This window comes from Bactrocera latifrons, unplaced genomic scaffold, assembly GCF_001853355.1.
Source record: "Bactrocera latifrons isolate USDA-ARS-PBARC rearing strain unplaced genomic scaffold, ASM185335v1 scaffold_362, whole genome shotgun sequence".
In the NCBI taxonomy this organism is placed as follows: domain Eukaryota; kingdom Metazoa; phylum Arthropoda; class Insecta; order Diptera; family Tephritidae; genus Bactrocera; species Bactrocera latifrons.
In genome coordinates, this window is record NW_017537004.1 from 65,155 (window position 1) to 81,250 (window position 16,096).

Sequence of the window (16,096 nt, forward strand, 5' to 3'; positions counted from 1 at the left end):
GGTGATCCCAGCAGCTACCGCTCGCTTCATACCAACTGGACGGATAGCGGAAATCCGCCCCAATTTCCCAGCCGAAGCAGCCGTTTTAGCTAATAAGCGGGACACCTTACGCCATGCCGATCCCGGGGATCCCCGAATAAGGGATCTCAATTTGGAGATTCGGCACAGTTGACATAAGCAGACGAAATGGATAGGTCCTCAACCAGTCGCTAACCACTCTTCAAATACCCGATGTGTGGAAAGTCGGAAGAGTGGTCCCACTACTGAAACCTGGGAAACCCGCCAACAAAGGGGAATCTTATCGCCCGATAACTCTCCTCTCCCCAGTAGTGAAGACACTTGAAGCCTTGTTACTCCCGACCTTCACTCACCACACCACAGCACTTAGCGTCATAAACGCTCAGATAGTTCGTGGCCTCAACCAGAAACCACCCYGTGAGAGAACGATCCTCGTAGCGTTGGACCTGTCAAAAGCCTTTRACACGGTCAATCACACAACACTACTGCAGGACATTGAGAAAACCACGCTTCCTCCAGGGCTCAAGAGGTGGGCCATGAACTATCTGAACGGTCGTCACTCATCCGTACTATTTCGAGGCGCAACATCTAAACTGAGAAGAATTAAACAGGGGGTTCCGCAGGGTGGTATCCTCTCCCCGCTACTRTTTAACTTCTCCATCTCGAAACTCTCGCAACCACCAGAGGGGGTTTCCATAACCTCGTACGCTGATGACTGTACGATATTGACGTCGGGCAAAGGAATCGATGGCATGTGTTCAAAGGTAAACAACTACCTCTCCGACCTTTCTCGTTTCCTMACTSMACGGAACCTCCAACTTTCCCCTACCAAATCCACAGCGACCATATTCACGAACTGGACGAAGGAGTAYAGACTRGAACTTAATATTGCAGTCGACGGCGTCAAAATTCCGACTGTCAATAACCCTAAGATTTTAGGTGTCACCTTCGACAGTCTATGCTCCGCAACAAAATCCTCAAGTCCCTAGCCGGCAACACATGGGGAAAAGACAAAGAAACGTTGTTGGCAACTTACAAGGCAATCGGACGGCCGGTCCTTAACTATGCAGCACCCATATGGTCGCCTGGATGCAGTGGCACGTAGATGAGGAAACTACAGACCTGCCAGAATACAGCACTCCGGACCACGACGGGATGCCTCTGATAATGAACTTCTCTCCAAGCAGTTCCTGCTGGGATGTTTTCGTAGAAATCATCCTTGCAGTCATCTGATTGGAGCGGAGCCGCCTCCTAGGAGCATCAAGAGGTCATCCCTTGATCACGTCGACGACATCGAACAATACGCCGACAGGACCTCGGACGCAACAGACTTCCGACAGGCACTGACCGCCATTCGTAGTGGAGCCATCAACACCTTCACCGACTCCCTAGCCGTGAATGGTGTACTTGGAGTCAAATCACCACCCATAGCAGACGAAGAGCTCGAGTTGCAGCGAGAAACGCGAGTGACCCTTGCGCAACTTCGTTCTGGATATTGTAGCAGGTTAAACTCCTACYTATCCAGAATAGACCCTGACATACCCAACGTATGTCCTGCATGCAACGAGTCTCCGCATGACACTGACCACCTCTTTGCATGCCCCACCCCACCCATCTAACACACTTTGGTCCGACCCCGTCGAAACAGCACGTTTCCTGGGCCTCCCGTTAGATGACATCGACGACAACACTGATAACTCTCATCATCCCAACGGGGACTGATAACAGTTAAAACAACAACAACCATACAACTGTAATTTTCTTATATATTATTATAGGCACAAAAGACTCGGGGGGAAAGTATGCTCCCGAGATCACCAATATCAGCACCCGCGGTGGCGTTTCCACAACTATATTGTGTATATTGAGGTTACGGAACCGGAGCGAATAGATGGCACTCCTCAAGACTATTTGAAGAACGTTTTCCACAACATGTAGACAATTTTATATACGAGTATATTGTCAACAAGCAGTGACCTTAGCAGCCACTGCTTAATATACGTATATTTAAGTGGAATAATTGTTTATATTTATTTCTCTATAAATAAATAATCACATCAATATAACATGTAAGGTAGCGTAAAGAATTTAATTTCCCCTTTTAAGAACATTCATGGATAGACTGAAAGCGCAAAAGAATCCTTAACGGACAATGTTGAGAAAACATAGAATAAAACGCTTCTTTTTGTCAAAGACTATTTTCTATTTTATCTTGAAATATGTTTTAATTAACTCAATAGCACTACTTTATAACTGTTTGTGTATATCAAAATCTTATTGTAATTTCTACGTACTATATGGATCCATATCTACAAATCTGATTTCAAAAGTATGCCTAAACAATATTTGTAAGATTTTATCCTAGAGCCCATCTGTTATTAAAATTATACAGTTATTAGATTCAACTATATAATATATTTAATATTTAGTTGGTCAGCTTTTATAAAAATATCTTGCCTTATTACTAAACCTACCTTCCTCAATTTTATTTGAGGATTCAGGTACAATGTTTTTAATTGCATTTATCGAATTTAATATATTGCCAAAAATATACATATAATAAAAAATCATTGAGTGAAATATGAAAACAAAAAAGGTTTTGAAGGTTAATTTTTGAAACAAATTATATAAAAAAGTAAGGTTGCTGCAAGATCAGATATTTTGCATTAGTAAAAATATATCTTTCAAACAGAAAAATATGTTTYAAACATTTTAAATGTCATACTTATTTGTTACACTTATATATACTATACTATACGTTAAACTCAAATTTATTGCACATTTGTACTACAGAATGTAGAGTACAATTGTTTATAACTAAAGTAAGAACTATTTTTTTGAAAAGAAGATATTTTGTTATTGCGTTTTTAAGAACAAAATACTTTAGGATATTCGAATTAATCAATGGACCAGTAACACTAGCGCTACACAGTAGCCAGTAAAGGTGAACCAGACTTATTCAAGTGTCATGAAGAACACTCTTCTGATGAGAAGATTCCAGAATCATAATCATCATTAATATTTGGCTGTTTCTCAATTTGTTTCAAGGGTCGGACAACATTCAAGTCAACTTCCACTATATCATTGCTAACTGTGCCATTTTCATTCATCCTTTCATTACATTGGCCTCCAGATATAACAACAAACGGTTCTTTTAAATTATGGCTCGATATGTTACTCTTATTCGATTTTTTTGAGTAAATTATTCCAATATTATCTTCAATGGCTACAGTATGACGCTTTGTGTTTAACAAACTCAATTTTATATCGCTCCACGCTGAAGGCTTTTCAGAACATTTTTCGAACACATCGATTTTTATGTTATTTTGATTTGCCTGTAATATAATATAGAGAAAGAACAATATTTAAAAAAAATTAAAAATAGATATTAGGAGATATACAAATTTAGCAGTTTTAAATTATATTGAATAAATTTAGCATAAATACTGTCTTCTGTTTGTTGAAATATCTCTGGTGTAGGTGTAAAATAATTATTGTTTAAAACCCAAAAAAACAAGCTAAATAATTCTTAATATAATATTTATTTGGACAGGTGAATTCAGAAGCATTGCTACAGAGATATAATAGTTTTGTTCATCTAAGTGTTGTTGATCAGGATGACAAGAAAAGTCGAAATCCGGGTGACTGTCTGTCCGACCGTGCAAGCTGTAAAAATTGAGATATCTTAATGAAACTTGGTATGCGGGTTTCTTAGTACAAAAAAAATACGAGTTTGTAGGTGGGCGTAATTGAACTACTGCCACGCCCACAAAACGCCATTAACCGAAAACCTATAAAGTGACATAACGTAAGAACTAAATTAAGATATAGAACTGTAATTTGGCAGAGGTGATCGCAGTAGCAAGGGGCACCTGTTGGCAAACAAATTTGAAAAGTGGATGTGGCTAATAAGTTTACTGAAACCTAAAATACTAAAGATCGGCGCAAATATTATAACAACCTCTAGCGAGAGTATAAAAATGGATGAAATCGAAGATAACCCAGCTTACTCCCCATATAACGATACTGTTCAAAACTGCTAAAAGGGCAATAAATGAATAACTAATTACGCCAGAGACATTAAACTTTACCTCCGATATGGCTTAAGAGGGCATTATAAGAATAGGTGTGAAAATTGGATGATGGGCCTAGCACCGCCCAGTTTTTGGTAAAGCCAAATATCTCGGGACCCGACCGACCGATTTCATATTGCAAATTTTCATATAACACATTAAATTCCATTTGTTTCTTTCACTTTGGTCAACCCAATATCATTCAGTGTGTGACATATACAATTGATATTCAGAGAGAGAATCCTTTCATGACAATAGTTAWTCTGTGTATCAAAAATGGGTTAAATCGGGTTAATACTTTCCTGAGCACACATGTACCTAATATAAAATTTTTCGATCTTTCAGATGACTTTATGCTAGGTGCACGTATTTATTTTTGTGGATTCGACTTAAGACTACTTTTTGGGTGTCCAGAGAATCTTAACTGTACTGGCAATTTGTTATTTGTTTATGTTAAGTGAACGAGATCGTCTACAATCGCTTTTTGTTACTTCTGATTTTTAATTAAGTTTGAGCTGCTGGACCTCAGAAAGCGATGCACAATTTTATTCTTTGTTTGTTTATTTAAAAGTGGCTGTGTCCCAGTAATACACACATTACGACACATTTATTTGTTTTAAAATTAATAAGTTTTGTGTTTTTTTCTGTCCATTTCATAATATGTATATTTAACATAAAATATAGCAYATCAAAACATTTTTTTTGCACAAATAAAAAAAATTAATGCTATAGGTAAGAAACGCCTAATTTTTTGTATCAAAAAAGTTTACATTCACTAATGATTATTTATTTAAATCAAAAGTAATTACAATAGTTTTATATGCATTTATTATTTTTTTGACCTTCATTTTGTTGCTCCCTACTCTTTCTAGTATCATTTCCGGATATTTTGACCCACTAAGTCCATTAATTTTTATGCACTCTTTTGATAAAATTCCAATAAGTTCCAGATATATTGAAAAGGATTAATGTGTGGTGACTGCGGGGCATATGGAGTTATTTTCAATTCCATAAAAACCCTTCACGTTCAAGATAAGATGTGTATTTTGGGTCCTTATCCTGTTGGAAATTGATTTTATTGCTATTCACAGCCAATGTTCAGATACATGTGTTATATAAACTTTACTGATTCACTGTATGCGTATATAAAATAGCTTATAGCGCTTTCTTTTCGCGACAAAATTTTGCCTCATTATATGACAATATTGTACAAATGTTCCATTACCCCTGGGTAGAAAATGTTTAAATTTTGCCTATGTAGAAGACAATACTTTGAGAACAGAACACACAACTTTGACAACTCGTGCGTAGAACAGTATAAATGCAAAATTTTTGTGAGAAAGGAAAACGATCCTCGGGTTGACGTTGTACATCTTAGGGTGGCTTGGATTCTTACAAGTTGCAAGAATAAAATGTTTAGGACTTCTCGATGACGAGATTAACAAATGCCATTTTTAAATGGTAAATACTTGATAAATCAACAGTCTAAATTTTGTGAATAAATGCCAGTCGAAACACGGTATAACGTCACGCGAAGCTCGAAATATATTATAACATATTATATTAGGCATTTGGGAACTAGGGGATCATTAAAAGAGAGTTATGCCAATTTAATTTGTTCAATTTATATATAATTTTATATCTTGAAAAAGTTCGTATTGTAGATGGGTATYGTCCTATTTCACATTGCCACATCCGTAAGCCGCCACTAATCGCAAATTTTTAATGGGTTATAACTGTTTTGGAACAACTTGTTTCAAGAAAATTTGGTGCATATATTATATGAATATATCACGCTTACTTTCCATATACATATCACTATTTTAATTCCATATGATACTTTCAATTTAGATTTTATAATTGGAAGCTAATGACTGAGCATTCTATTGTAGAACCCGCAGAGGTGATCTAGTGACTGATGAACAGAGTATACTAAAATTATAGAGACAACACTTCTCCAGCCTGCTGAATGGCAGTGAAAGTTTAACACCAAGAGAAGTCGAACCCTATTCCCCAATGGGAGCACACGTTCCATTGCCTACCATGAAGAAGTTCGAATAGCAATTACCCGTCTGAAGAACAACAAAGCTGCGCCGATGGATTGCCGGCCGTGCTATTCAAACACGCCGCGAAGAACTGATAAGGAGCATGCATCAGCTTCTTTGCAAAATATAGTCGGACGAAAGCATGCTCTGCCCAATCCACAAAAAAGGAGACCCCATAATCTACGCCACATACCTTGGATAAGTCTCCCCAACATCGTATATAAGGTTCTATCGAGCGTATTGTGTGAAAAGTTAAAGCCCACTGTCAACAAACTAATTGGATCTTATCAGTGTGGCTTTAGGAATGAAAAATCTACAACTGACCACATATTTACCATGCGCCAAATCTTGAAAAAGACCCGTGAAAAGAAAATCGACACACACCATCTCTTCGTCAATTTCAAAGCTTCTGTMGACAGCACAAAAAGGAGCTATTTTATGCCGCGATTTCTGAATTTATCATCCCCGCAAAACTAATGCGGCTGTGTAAACTGACGTTGAGCAACACCAAAAGCTCCGTCAGAATCGGGAAAGACCTCTCCGAGCCGTTCGATACCAAACGAGGTTTCAGAGAAGGCGACTCACTATCGTGCAGCTTTTTAAATCTACTCCTGGAAAAATAATAATTCGAGTAGCAGATCTCARTCGACCAGGTACAATCTTCTATAGAATGTACAGCTGTTGGCGTACCCCAGTGATTATAATATCATTGGCCTCAACTTCCGCGYCGTTAGTTCTGATTTTTCCAGACTGGATAAGAAAGCGAAGCAGATGGGTCTGGTAGTGAAMGAGGGCAACGACATATTTTTTCCCCCACAACAGCCGGTTTTTCGCACCGGAATTGATCCGGCCAAGGGCTGTTTTTTCGGCTGTTTGGATCGGTAAGTGTTAATCTATGTTAAAAATTTTTTTCATCAAACATACAGTCGTCGCACTCGCTACTTGGCTTTCATGGCACTGTTGGCAGTCATAACTTCATCACAGCATCAACACCAACAACAATGACAGCCTCGAAATCCAACGCAGAATAACTCTTTCCAACAGGAGGTGCTACTTCGGGCTGAGTAGGCAATTGAGAAGTAAAGGCCTCTCTCGACGAACGAAAACTAAACTCTATACGTCACTCATTATGTTGTCCGAATTTACGAATACACTCCAGTTCTGAAAGCATTTGGAGGGAAGTACCCTTCGGAGGAAACAGAGACAGAGGGGGACCTCCACTCCGCTGGAAAGGCCAGGTGAAGAAGGACCTGGCTTCGCTTGGGATCTCTAATTGGCGCCACCTTGCAAAAAGAAGAAACGACTGGCGCGCTGTTGTTAACTCGGCTATAACCGCGTAAGCGGTGTCTACGCCAGGAAAAATGTGGAAGAATGATGTTATCGAAATAAAACTATGCACACGAAGTTTTCCCATTTAATGCGTGCGATTTTACGTCCAAAAATAGTCGAAATCGTACCCCAACTTTTCAAGACCCAGATGCGACCAATAACCTTGACAAACGTCAAACGTCTTTTACTTTATATATCCAAAAGTTGCGCAAGGTGTTTTAGCGAAATTTGGTTAACATTTAAATTGAATATATTATATTACAACTTTATTACATACTCGTAAATGGGTATTTTAAGTTGATTTAAAAAACTGGTTTAGTTAAATATAAATCCAATGGTTTTAACCTTGGGCTAAACCTCATATCCCTGACAAAATGACTTCCGATTATTTGGTTCACTTTTTCTCATGCATCCAATACATTAAATTTTGCGCATTTAGTTGAAAATACTCACATATATCTCACATTTTAGATAATTAGGAGTTTTAAAATAAAAATTTCAGGCAAGAATGAAAATCTATATAAATAAAAATGAATTGTTGTTCGTGTGTCTGATTAAAACTTGAGAACGGCTGGGCCGATTGAGCTGATTTTGGTTTTAAAATGTTTGTCGTAGTCCAGGGTAGGTCTAAACGGTGAGCAAATAAGGAAAAATTGCGTGTAAGATAGAGTAAGACGACAATTCCATTTTCCCATATTTACTTTTGAATCGACAACATAATATCAACTTTACTCACAACATCGTGTATTTAAATTTCAAAATATAAAAATAATTAATGCGTTGACATGTTTGATRGGTTGCCAACCTTACAGTGTTATAAAATCTCAAAAATATTTTTATTATAATAATAACATTTAATTGGAGAAATACTGAAATACTGCTAAAAGTGATTTTTTTCTCGCTGCTTACAATGCCGAGGAAAAAAAAACGACCTGACATTGGTCGTCGAAGTCGTGTAAATGTGCAACGAGCTACTTTACGCTCCAACCGCACTAATGACCAGCGAGAGGCTGATAATGATAACAATCGTACAAGAATGGGAGAATTACGTTCAAGAGAAAATAACTATGAAGTGGATAGGCAGAGAATGGATCGAGTTCGTGCACATCGATCACAGCAGCAGCGAGCACGGGATAATGAATTTAATCGATTCCGCAGACGAAATGCTCCTGTAAACCTCGAACGAAGAGCATTTTCCCACGATCCGGAAATTGATTATAGTGCCGACAAATCTGTGACGAATGGAGAAATGTCAATCATCTTACAACATTGTAAAGCATTAAAATACAGTAGTGAACCTGGAGGATTATGTTGTGCTGGTGGCAAAGTACAATTGCCACAATTGGTTCCACTACCTGAACCGTTAGACTTAAAGATTTGTTTATCATTTTCACAGTCTTAATATGACTTAATATGTATATAATATGTGCATTTGGATCCTTACAATTATTGGTTTTAAAATGAGAAAAACAACACCAAAATACTGATGTCATAATCTTGCCAGTGGACTTTTTTGTCTTGAGAACCGTTTCATAATATACAGTCCACTATACTGACTGTTGATTGGACTCAGTTGATTTTCGTGGTGCTCAGCCCAAAGTCAACAGTATTTTCCCCTAATACAAGTTGCTTCACTTTCTCATTAACTAATAGTTATAATCTAACTAATCGAAATCGTATATAGATGGTATAAGTAGTATCATTTATGTATTAGCCACAGTAAAGCGTGGACGGGTCCTCTAGTGTAGTAATAAAACTAAGTGACTCTGTGATTTATTATATTTTTACATATCTTCAACTATTTCACATTTCTTAATGGCAACACATTTGCTTTGTTGAGCAAGGAACCTAACGATGATGCAAAGGGTACCACCACAGTCGTGAATGCCAAAAAATATTGTTTATTTTTACTGCCGGGCACATTTTAGGTCTTAGCGAAAATGTAACATGCTTACACTTCTGTTCATTCACATTTATATGTCAGTTCCCTAGCCATTCTTCGACAGAACTTAAATGCTTCGCTAATATTCTTGATGCTAAACTAAAATGTATTCATGGTTACGGCTCACAATAGTTTATCGGCCGCAAAAGTTGAAGTTAATACATTGTTAGGTGTTGGAAGATCTGCTGTATATATGACGTATAGAGTTGGGCCTAAAATAGTCGTCTGTGGTACACCAAGCCTTATCTGTCTCCAATGTTTTATACAATTCTAAAGGTGGAATTTTTTTAATCTTATATAAAAGGCCCCATGCCACACCTTATCAAACGCCTGAGCTATATCTAGAAATATTGCTGAACAGTACTCCCTGTGCTCAAATGCTTTCCTTATTTCGTTAGTAATTCTATTTACTTGCTCTATTGTAGTATATCTCCCGATTTACTTCAAATATGTGCCGCTTCGTTCGATAATTTTTTTCCATCTAGACGGCAACTTCATAATACCCCCTCGTAGAAGCCCCCTCCTTATTTGCGAAAAACTCGGAGAGCCAATTTTCACAGGCCTCTTTTGTGTTAAACTTTACACCAACAAGGGCGTTTGCCATGGACAGAAACAAGTGATAATCACTTGGCGCTATGTCCGGGCTATATGGTGGATGCGATAAAACCTTTTATCCGAGCTCCCTTATCTTCTGACGAGTCATCAACGAAGGGTGTGGTCTGGCGTTGTCCTGGTGGAACACTACACCTTTACTGTTGGCCAATTCTGGACGCTTTTGGAAAGCCCTAAAGTCCTTTAAGCCGCCAGTAGATTCCAACATGCCTGACAGTTGAATAGTAATTTGGCACGTAGTGATGAGAAAACGGCAAATTGCTTTGCAAATCACCGAGAAAAGATATTTCAATCCAATTGCCCAAAGAACAACTTTAAGTTGCCAACTTTGCCCACTACCACTAACGCTTGTGTCTATTAGGACACGGTAATATTACTCCAAAAATGCTAACTGARTTACCAAATATTGCTATAACGGTGCTTTCGGCGAAAGACTTAACACAGCCGTATTCTTACAGACCAATAAGTCTCTTACCCTGTATTTCTAAAATATTTGAAAAAGTGTTACTAAAAAAGATGAGTCCTATCCTCCACGAAAGAAATATAATATCCGCGCACCAATTCGGGTTTCGTGCTAAACATGGCACAGTAAATAGTAAGGAAATAGAATCATCAACGAAATCAAGAAACCATTCGAGCATAGGGAGTACTGTTCAGCTCTTTTTCTAAATGTAGAAGCATGAAAAATCAAAAACGTTTTACCTTACGAATTGCATAAATCTTTGGAAAAGGGGCAGGCTTCATATCAGAAAACTAGCTATATGGACTGGTGTACCTCAAGGTAGAATGCTAAGCCCAACTCTACACAATATATACRGCTATTAACGTAATGAGTGACCAACATAGCGAAATTGTCCAATAAACTATTTAAATAAAACTATTGAAAGTTACATATACAAATTTATAAAATAAATCAAACCGCCTACTCAATAATCATGTTTGAATCATACATATATGTACAGATCTCAAGTCACAAGTTTCACACAGATTCGTTTTAATATGTTATATAAAGAAATAATTTCTGATAACAGAAAACTTCAGAGATAATTGATCATTATTTGTAGTAATTGTTAGCGTATATATAATTTTTAATAAAATGTAAGATATATTTGTAGTATATAAAATAATTGATATTTTATAATGCTAAAAATCAGGCACTAACCAATTAACTGAGTCATTGAGAAATAAGAAAAAAATCGACTTACCAATAACAAAGTCGATAGAAAGTAACGCGATACATAACTTTCAGCCTTATTGGCCATCATATCTTGGAATGTTATAGACGAGTCCTTAATATGATCTTTGGAAACTTCAGGCTTCTGCAACTCGTTCATAATTTCCGTCCCTAATTGAAAAACATCGAAATGATGACGATCTCGTGCCTTTGATAAAATAGGTTGCAAATACTCATGCCATTTTTGTATCTTGTAACGAAAAAGTTAATCAGCTTAATATACTTTATTTTATTTTATTAATATACCTTTGTCCTGCTATTTTCAAGTTCTTGAACGTTGTCTGTGCATAAAATAACGTCCTCAAATAACAAATGGGAGGAGGCTTCATTCTCATATTGGATAGTATTGTTCGCAGAAATATGAATATCGGAAGTTAATTCATTGGTCGAATTTTGACTTTCTGAAGTTGATATTTTAGCTTGACAGGTAATATCTTGGATAAAACCATTCTGACTATCAGGTATCTGTTTCGCATGTTCTATATCAACAGCTTCTTTACTTGTAGATATTAGTTCTTTAGACCGTGATATATTGTTTAGGTCGTCACAAGTGATGTTCACTTCACACACGTTTGTGGTTAATGCCACGTCTGCGTCAACACCTGAATCTCTGCTCAATCTATGCAAATTTTTATTTAACTGTTCCTCCTCAGTGAATCCCARGAAATCCTCCACATCTTCACCATCACTAAGTATGTCATTATCTAAAATATATAACAGTTTTCATAATATTAAAGTCGATCAATATAAAAGTAGTAATGGTATACCAGTTTCGATAGTAGGTTTACGAACATTGACTTCTTGAGATTCATTGAACAGTTTCATTGGTCGGTATTGTCTTTGTTCATTTGCATCCATGCAAGTCGATTTTTTCATTGAATGCTATAAGAATGCATTAGAAACAAAGTCGGAAGATTACTACAAGTACTTACCGATTGTAGAAAAAGTTCCATTTCGGGTCCAAGCTTAAATAATATTCGACGTCTAAGTAGTTTTTCATGAAATTTAAATATATTTAGATTTATTGGAGGTGTGGAAGGTCGTACTTGAATAGGCATTGTGTAAGTGGGAGGTGGTTCTTCGTCTGCTATATTTAAAATGCTCCTTATTTCATCATCAATTATGATAGTTATACTTTTTTTATTTGGTATACAGGGGAATACATCAGTAGTAACTACTCTGGGCGATAACATACGGTGCTCCTGGTCATCCAAATCCGAAAAGTAAACGCCCTCATCGTCTAGGTGTGGAAGGTAAACACGTATTTTATTCAAGTTGATTTCGTTTTCGTCTAAGAAATGTTTAAAATAGTGATCTGTTTACAAATTGAAATATGAAAATATCTTACTGTTGCCAACTTTATTTTCAGTCATGTACTCAAAATTGTTTGAATTAGATTCAGCATTTTCCGAAGATAATATATTGGTGTTCTTATTTAGAATTTCAATATCATTCCCATTCCGACTTTCGTTTGTTATGCCTGCACCTAAACCAGTGTCATTTTCAGTTCTCTCTGCTAAGGTATTTTTTGCTGAATTAAAATAGTCCTGTTGATTTTGTGGACTAATACCTGAAGCCTCAAATGTACTTTCACATTCGACATTTAATTCTAAAATTGATTTTTCGGTCGAATTCAAATTGTGGGCTAGATTTAAACATGAGTTTTCGTCTATTATGTTTTGAACACTTAAATCAATATCACTGTTTATGGTAGCTTCACTTGGTTCATTAACAGTAGTTTCAATCGATTTTGTACTTAGATCAACGTTTGACTCGTTTATACTATTACCAACACCTGATTCACACTGAATGGAACTAGAGTTACACTCTGTTGTGTTTTGTCCTGATTGATTGCATTCTAMGTTAGACTCATTACATACTTCGTGGTTTTGTACTGATTCAGGAATAATCACTATATTATCGTCCTCTCGATCTATTCTTAGCTTTTTGCATGTATCTTTAACTTCTCCGACCGCTAAGGCTTTATTCTCTAAATCTAAATATTTTTTAACATACTCTTCCGAAAGAGGGGGCCAATCTTTTAGAATGTTTGCAGAATTATTGCTAGAATCATCATTTCTTTCCAGCCGTTCTTCCTCCTCATCTATATAATCTTTTACTTTGAAGTGCATTCTAAAATTAATGTCTGTGACCAGTGTATTATAACGGTGCTCCACGTGATATGTAAAGAGCTTGTAATTTCGCTTCGAATCAATATCTTCTTCATTTTCCAGATCCACAATACAAGCATGCGTCCATGCAGCTGGATGTATATATTGTTCAGAATCTATTTTATAGAATCTTGATGCAACCATCTTCTGTTTTTCCTGACTCCGGCCACTAACAAATCGCTTTTCTTCAGTTAGTTTTCGAAATTTTCTCGGAACTAATTCCACCTCAAAGGGGTCTTCAACAGTTGCGACCAGTCGTTTGCSAGTACGTTTAGGTTTTTCCTCCGATTTCTTGGGTTGTTCTCCACCACTAAAATTGTTTAATAATTTGTTTTTAATTTGATTGAATATATTATTTAGGAATGTTCAGGTTGATTTAGATAGGGAATCAGTATGAAAGCTAAAGCTGAAGCTACATAACTTGCGTATATGTGTGCGCAAAGTGTGTTCAACAAAGTGAAATACATAAGTATATGACATTTAATTTTTCTTTACACTTATTTTCTTTGACATAACCCTAACATTACAAAAATTAAAATATAAATAGACATATAATACTTTTTTTTATTTAATAAAAGAAAATGCTGAATAATTGCTGCTTGTCCAAAACAGATCACGGAAGCAACTTACCAATGTCGGAAACTATACCTGCTATGATGTATGCTATTTCTAAATTGTTTCTATTTGTCATATGTATGTATGTATGATAACTAATTTAACAAGTGGCTTTATATTTTCAAAATCAAAACTGAAATGAATCTTAGAATTGTTTACTATTATATTGTCGAATAAGGCTAAGTGAAATACTTATTTCACTTTGTTATTAAGCATGTTGCTTACAAGCTGAGAAATTCGGACAAGAATTCGAATATGCGTAGAAGTTGTAATTTTTCTACTTTCATGAGTACATATTGTTTGTGTCAATTGTCGTCAATATCAACAATAAAAAATACTACATAAATATACTTAAAATTAAAAAGACAAAAAACATGCTTTTAATGCTAAACAAGCTAAAAAGTGAAAAATTATTTCTAATATAAGAAAAATCTAAGGTGCTTTTAGCCATATTTTTCGCATATCGAGCAACCTACTTTTTTTCCATAATAAAGTAAATAAATCAATACAAGTATCTTTTGCTTTTACTGTTGTTATATTGTTATTATTTTCTCTATTTAGTTTGATATGCTACGAAAACGCACTTAAAACAAAAGGTATGATATTCGTTTCTTTGTTTGTTGTTACATATGCATCCTATCGAACTGCTCTAATTTTACCCAACTAAGTACAAAGGCGAATGAGTGAGCTTCAGCTTAGTTTGAAATAAACTGGAAATGTTTARTGTTTCAAAAAAATAAATAAAATAAAACTACAATAGTATTATAAATCAATTAAAATCATAGTTAAATCAAAACGTATTCTAACCGGTATGTTATTTTATTGACACTTACCCGTTTTCAACAATTTCCTTGTCAGCATTGGATAAGGTCAGTATTTGTCGCTCCACCAATTCTTGTACAAAATCCACTCGCCGCGCATACACTTTTGAAGAATTCAAAAGCAATAAGCCTGCTTCGTTCAAAACAATTTCACGTTCTATACCCAACTTCTCAAATAAATCTAGATACTGTTTTCGAAATATTAAAAAAATAAATGAATATTTTTAATAAGTGTGTATGAGAGCACGGATATACGCTAGCAATTTTGCATCAGTAACTCTTAACTCACATATTTGAGAGATATGCTGAAATCAGTGGCATACTCTGCGTGTTCAGCTAACTCAATTAGCAGAAGAACAATATTTTTTTGAGAACGTTCCTCCTCCACACTATGTATTAGTTTCGAAACACGTGAATTAGGATGTTTGTTAGCTGCTTGCAAAATATGATCAAGAGCCTTGTTGTGGTCTACATCTAAAAACAATTTATCTCATATGAAATGCACAGAAAGTTATATTTACGTTTTCTTAATAGATACATATTGTTATGATGCACAACTTCACTAACACAACCACATACTTATATCACTAATATATTATACCAACTGCACTCTTGTTTCTAGTAGAGAATACCACTTCTTACCTAATCCAATCATTTTGTTCCCAGTTTGATTTTCATTTATTATAATATTTTAATATTTTACAAACTCTCATAATATGCACTTATTTTGGCTCTTATCTCCAATCTTATTTTGGTCTTCTCTTTCACAAAATTCATTTTTTCCCACATGTATTAATTTACTATGTTAAGGGATGCCGTGGTAATTAAAACTACTTTCTGGTTGTAGTAGTATTCGAGCGATGCATACGCTTTTTAAGTATACAAATCTCACGTAATAAAAAACAATTCCCCCCAAATCGTTTTGATAATTTAATAAACAAAATACTAGAAACGTTAAAATTTTATAAATTAATTTTTTGAAGTAAGTTTTCCAAAATTTAATACACTAATATGCATATCTTACACTTTCGTGTAGATGCTATCAAAAATCATCGATTATCCAGTGTGTTCGCTATTGAATTAAATCTCAGCCGAGTTACCAGACATCCAAATTAAAAAAAAAATATTTATTTAAAGTGTGATACAGTATCAAGTCTCTAAATTTGACAGAGACAATTGATTTCTTTTATATTTTGTAAGCATTCACCGTCGAACTGTCATCGTAACCGGTTGCTT

The 16,096-nt window shown here is 35.7% G+C and overlaps 1 protein-coding gene across 2 annotated transcripts; it reads right to left on the bottom strand.

The window, feature by feature from the left end:
• Positions 1 to 2,263: 2,263 nt before the first annotated feature.
• Positions 2,264 to 15,760, bottom strand: LOC108971877. Of its 2 annotated transcripts, none has more exons than XM_018938202.1 (9): positions 15,503 to 15,760; positions 15,150 to 15,334; positions 14,873 to 15,048; positions 12,602 to 13,734; positions 12,186 to 12,493; positions 12,021 to 12,135; positions 11,500 to 11,957; positions 11,225 to 11,443; positions 2,264 to 3,353 (listed from the first exon to the last, which is right to left on the bottom strand). In XM_018938202.1, the coding sequence occupies exons 1-9, from the start codon at positions 15,513 to 15,515 to the stop codon at positions 2,985 to 2,987; spliced, it is 2,976 nt and encodes a 991-aa protein (XP_018793747.1). In that variant the 5' UTR covers positions 15,516 to 15,760; the 3' UTR covers positions 2,264 to 2,984. The 2 variants fall into 2 exon arrangements, with proteins under 2 accessions (XP_018793747.1, XP_018793746.1); XM_018938201.1 differs by having other exon boundaries at positions 12,186 to 12,544.
• Positions 15,761 to 16,096: the final 336 nt, after the last annotated feature.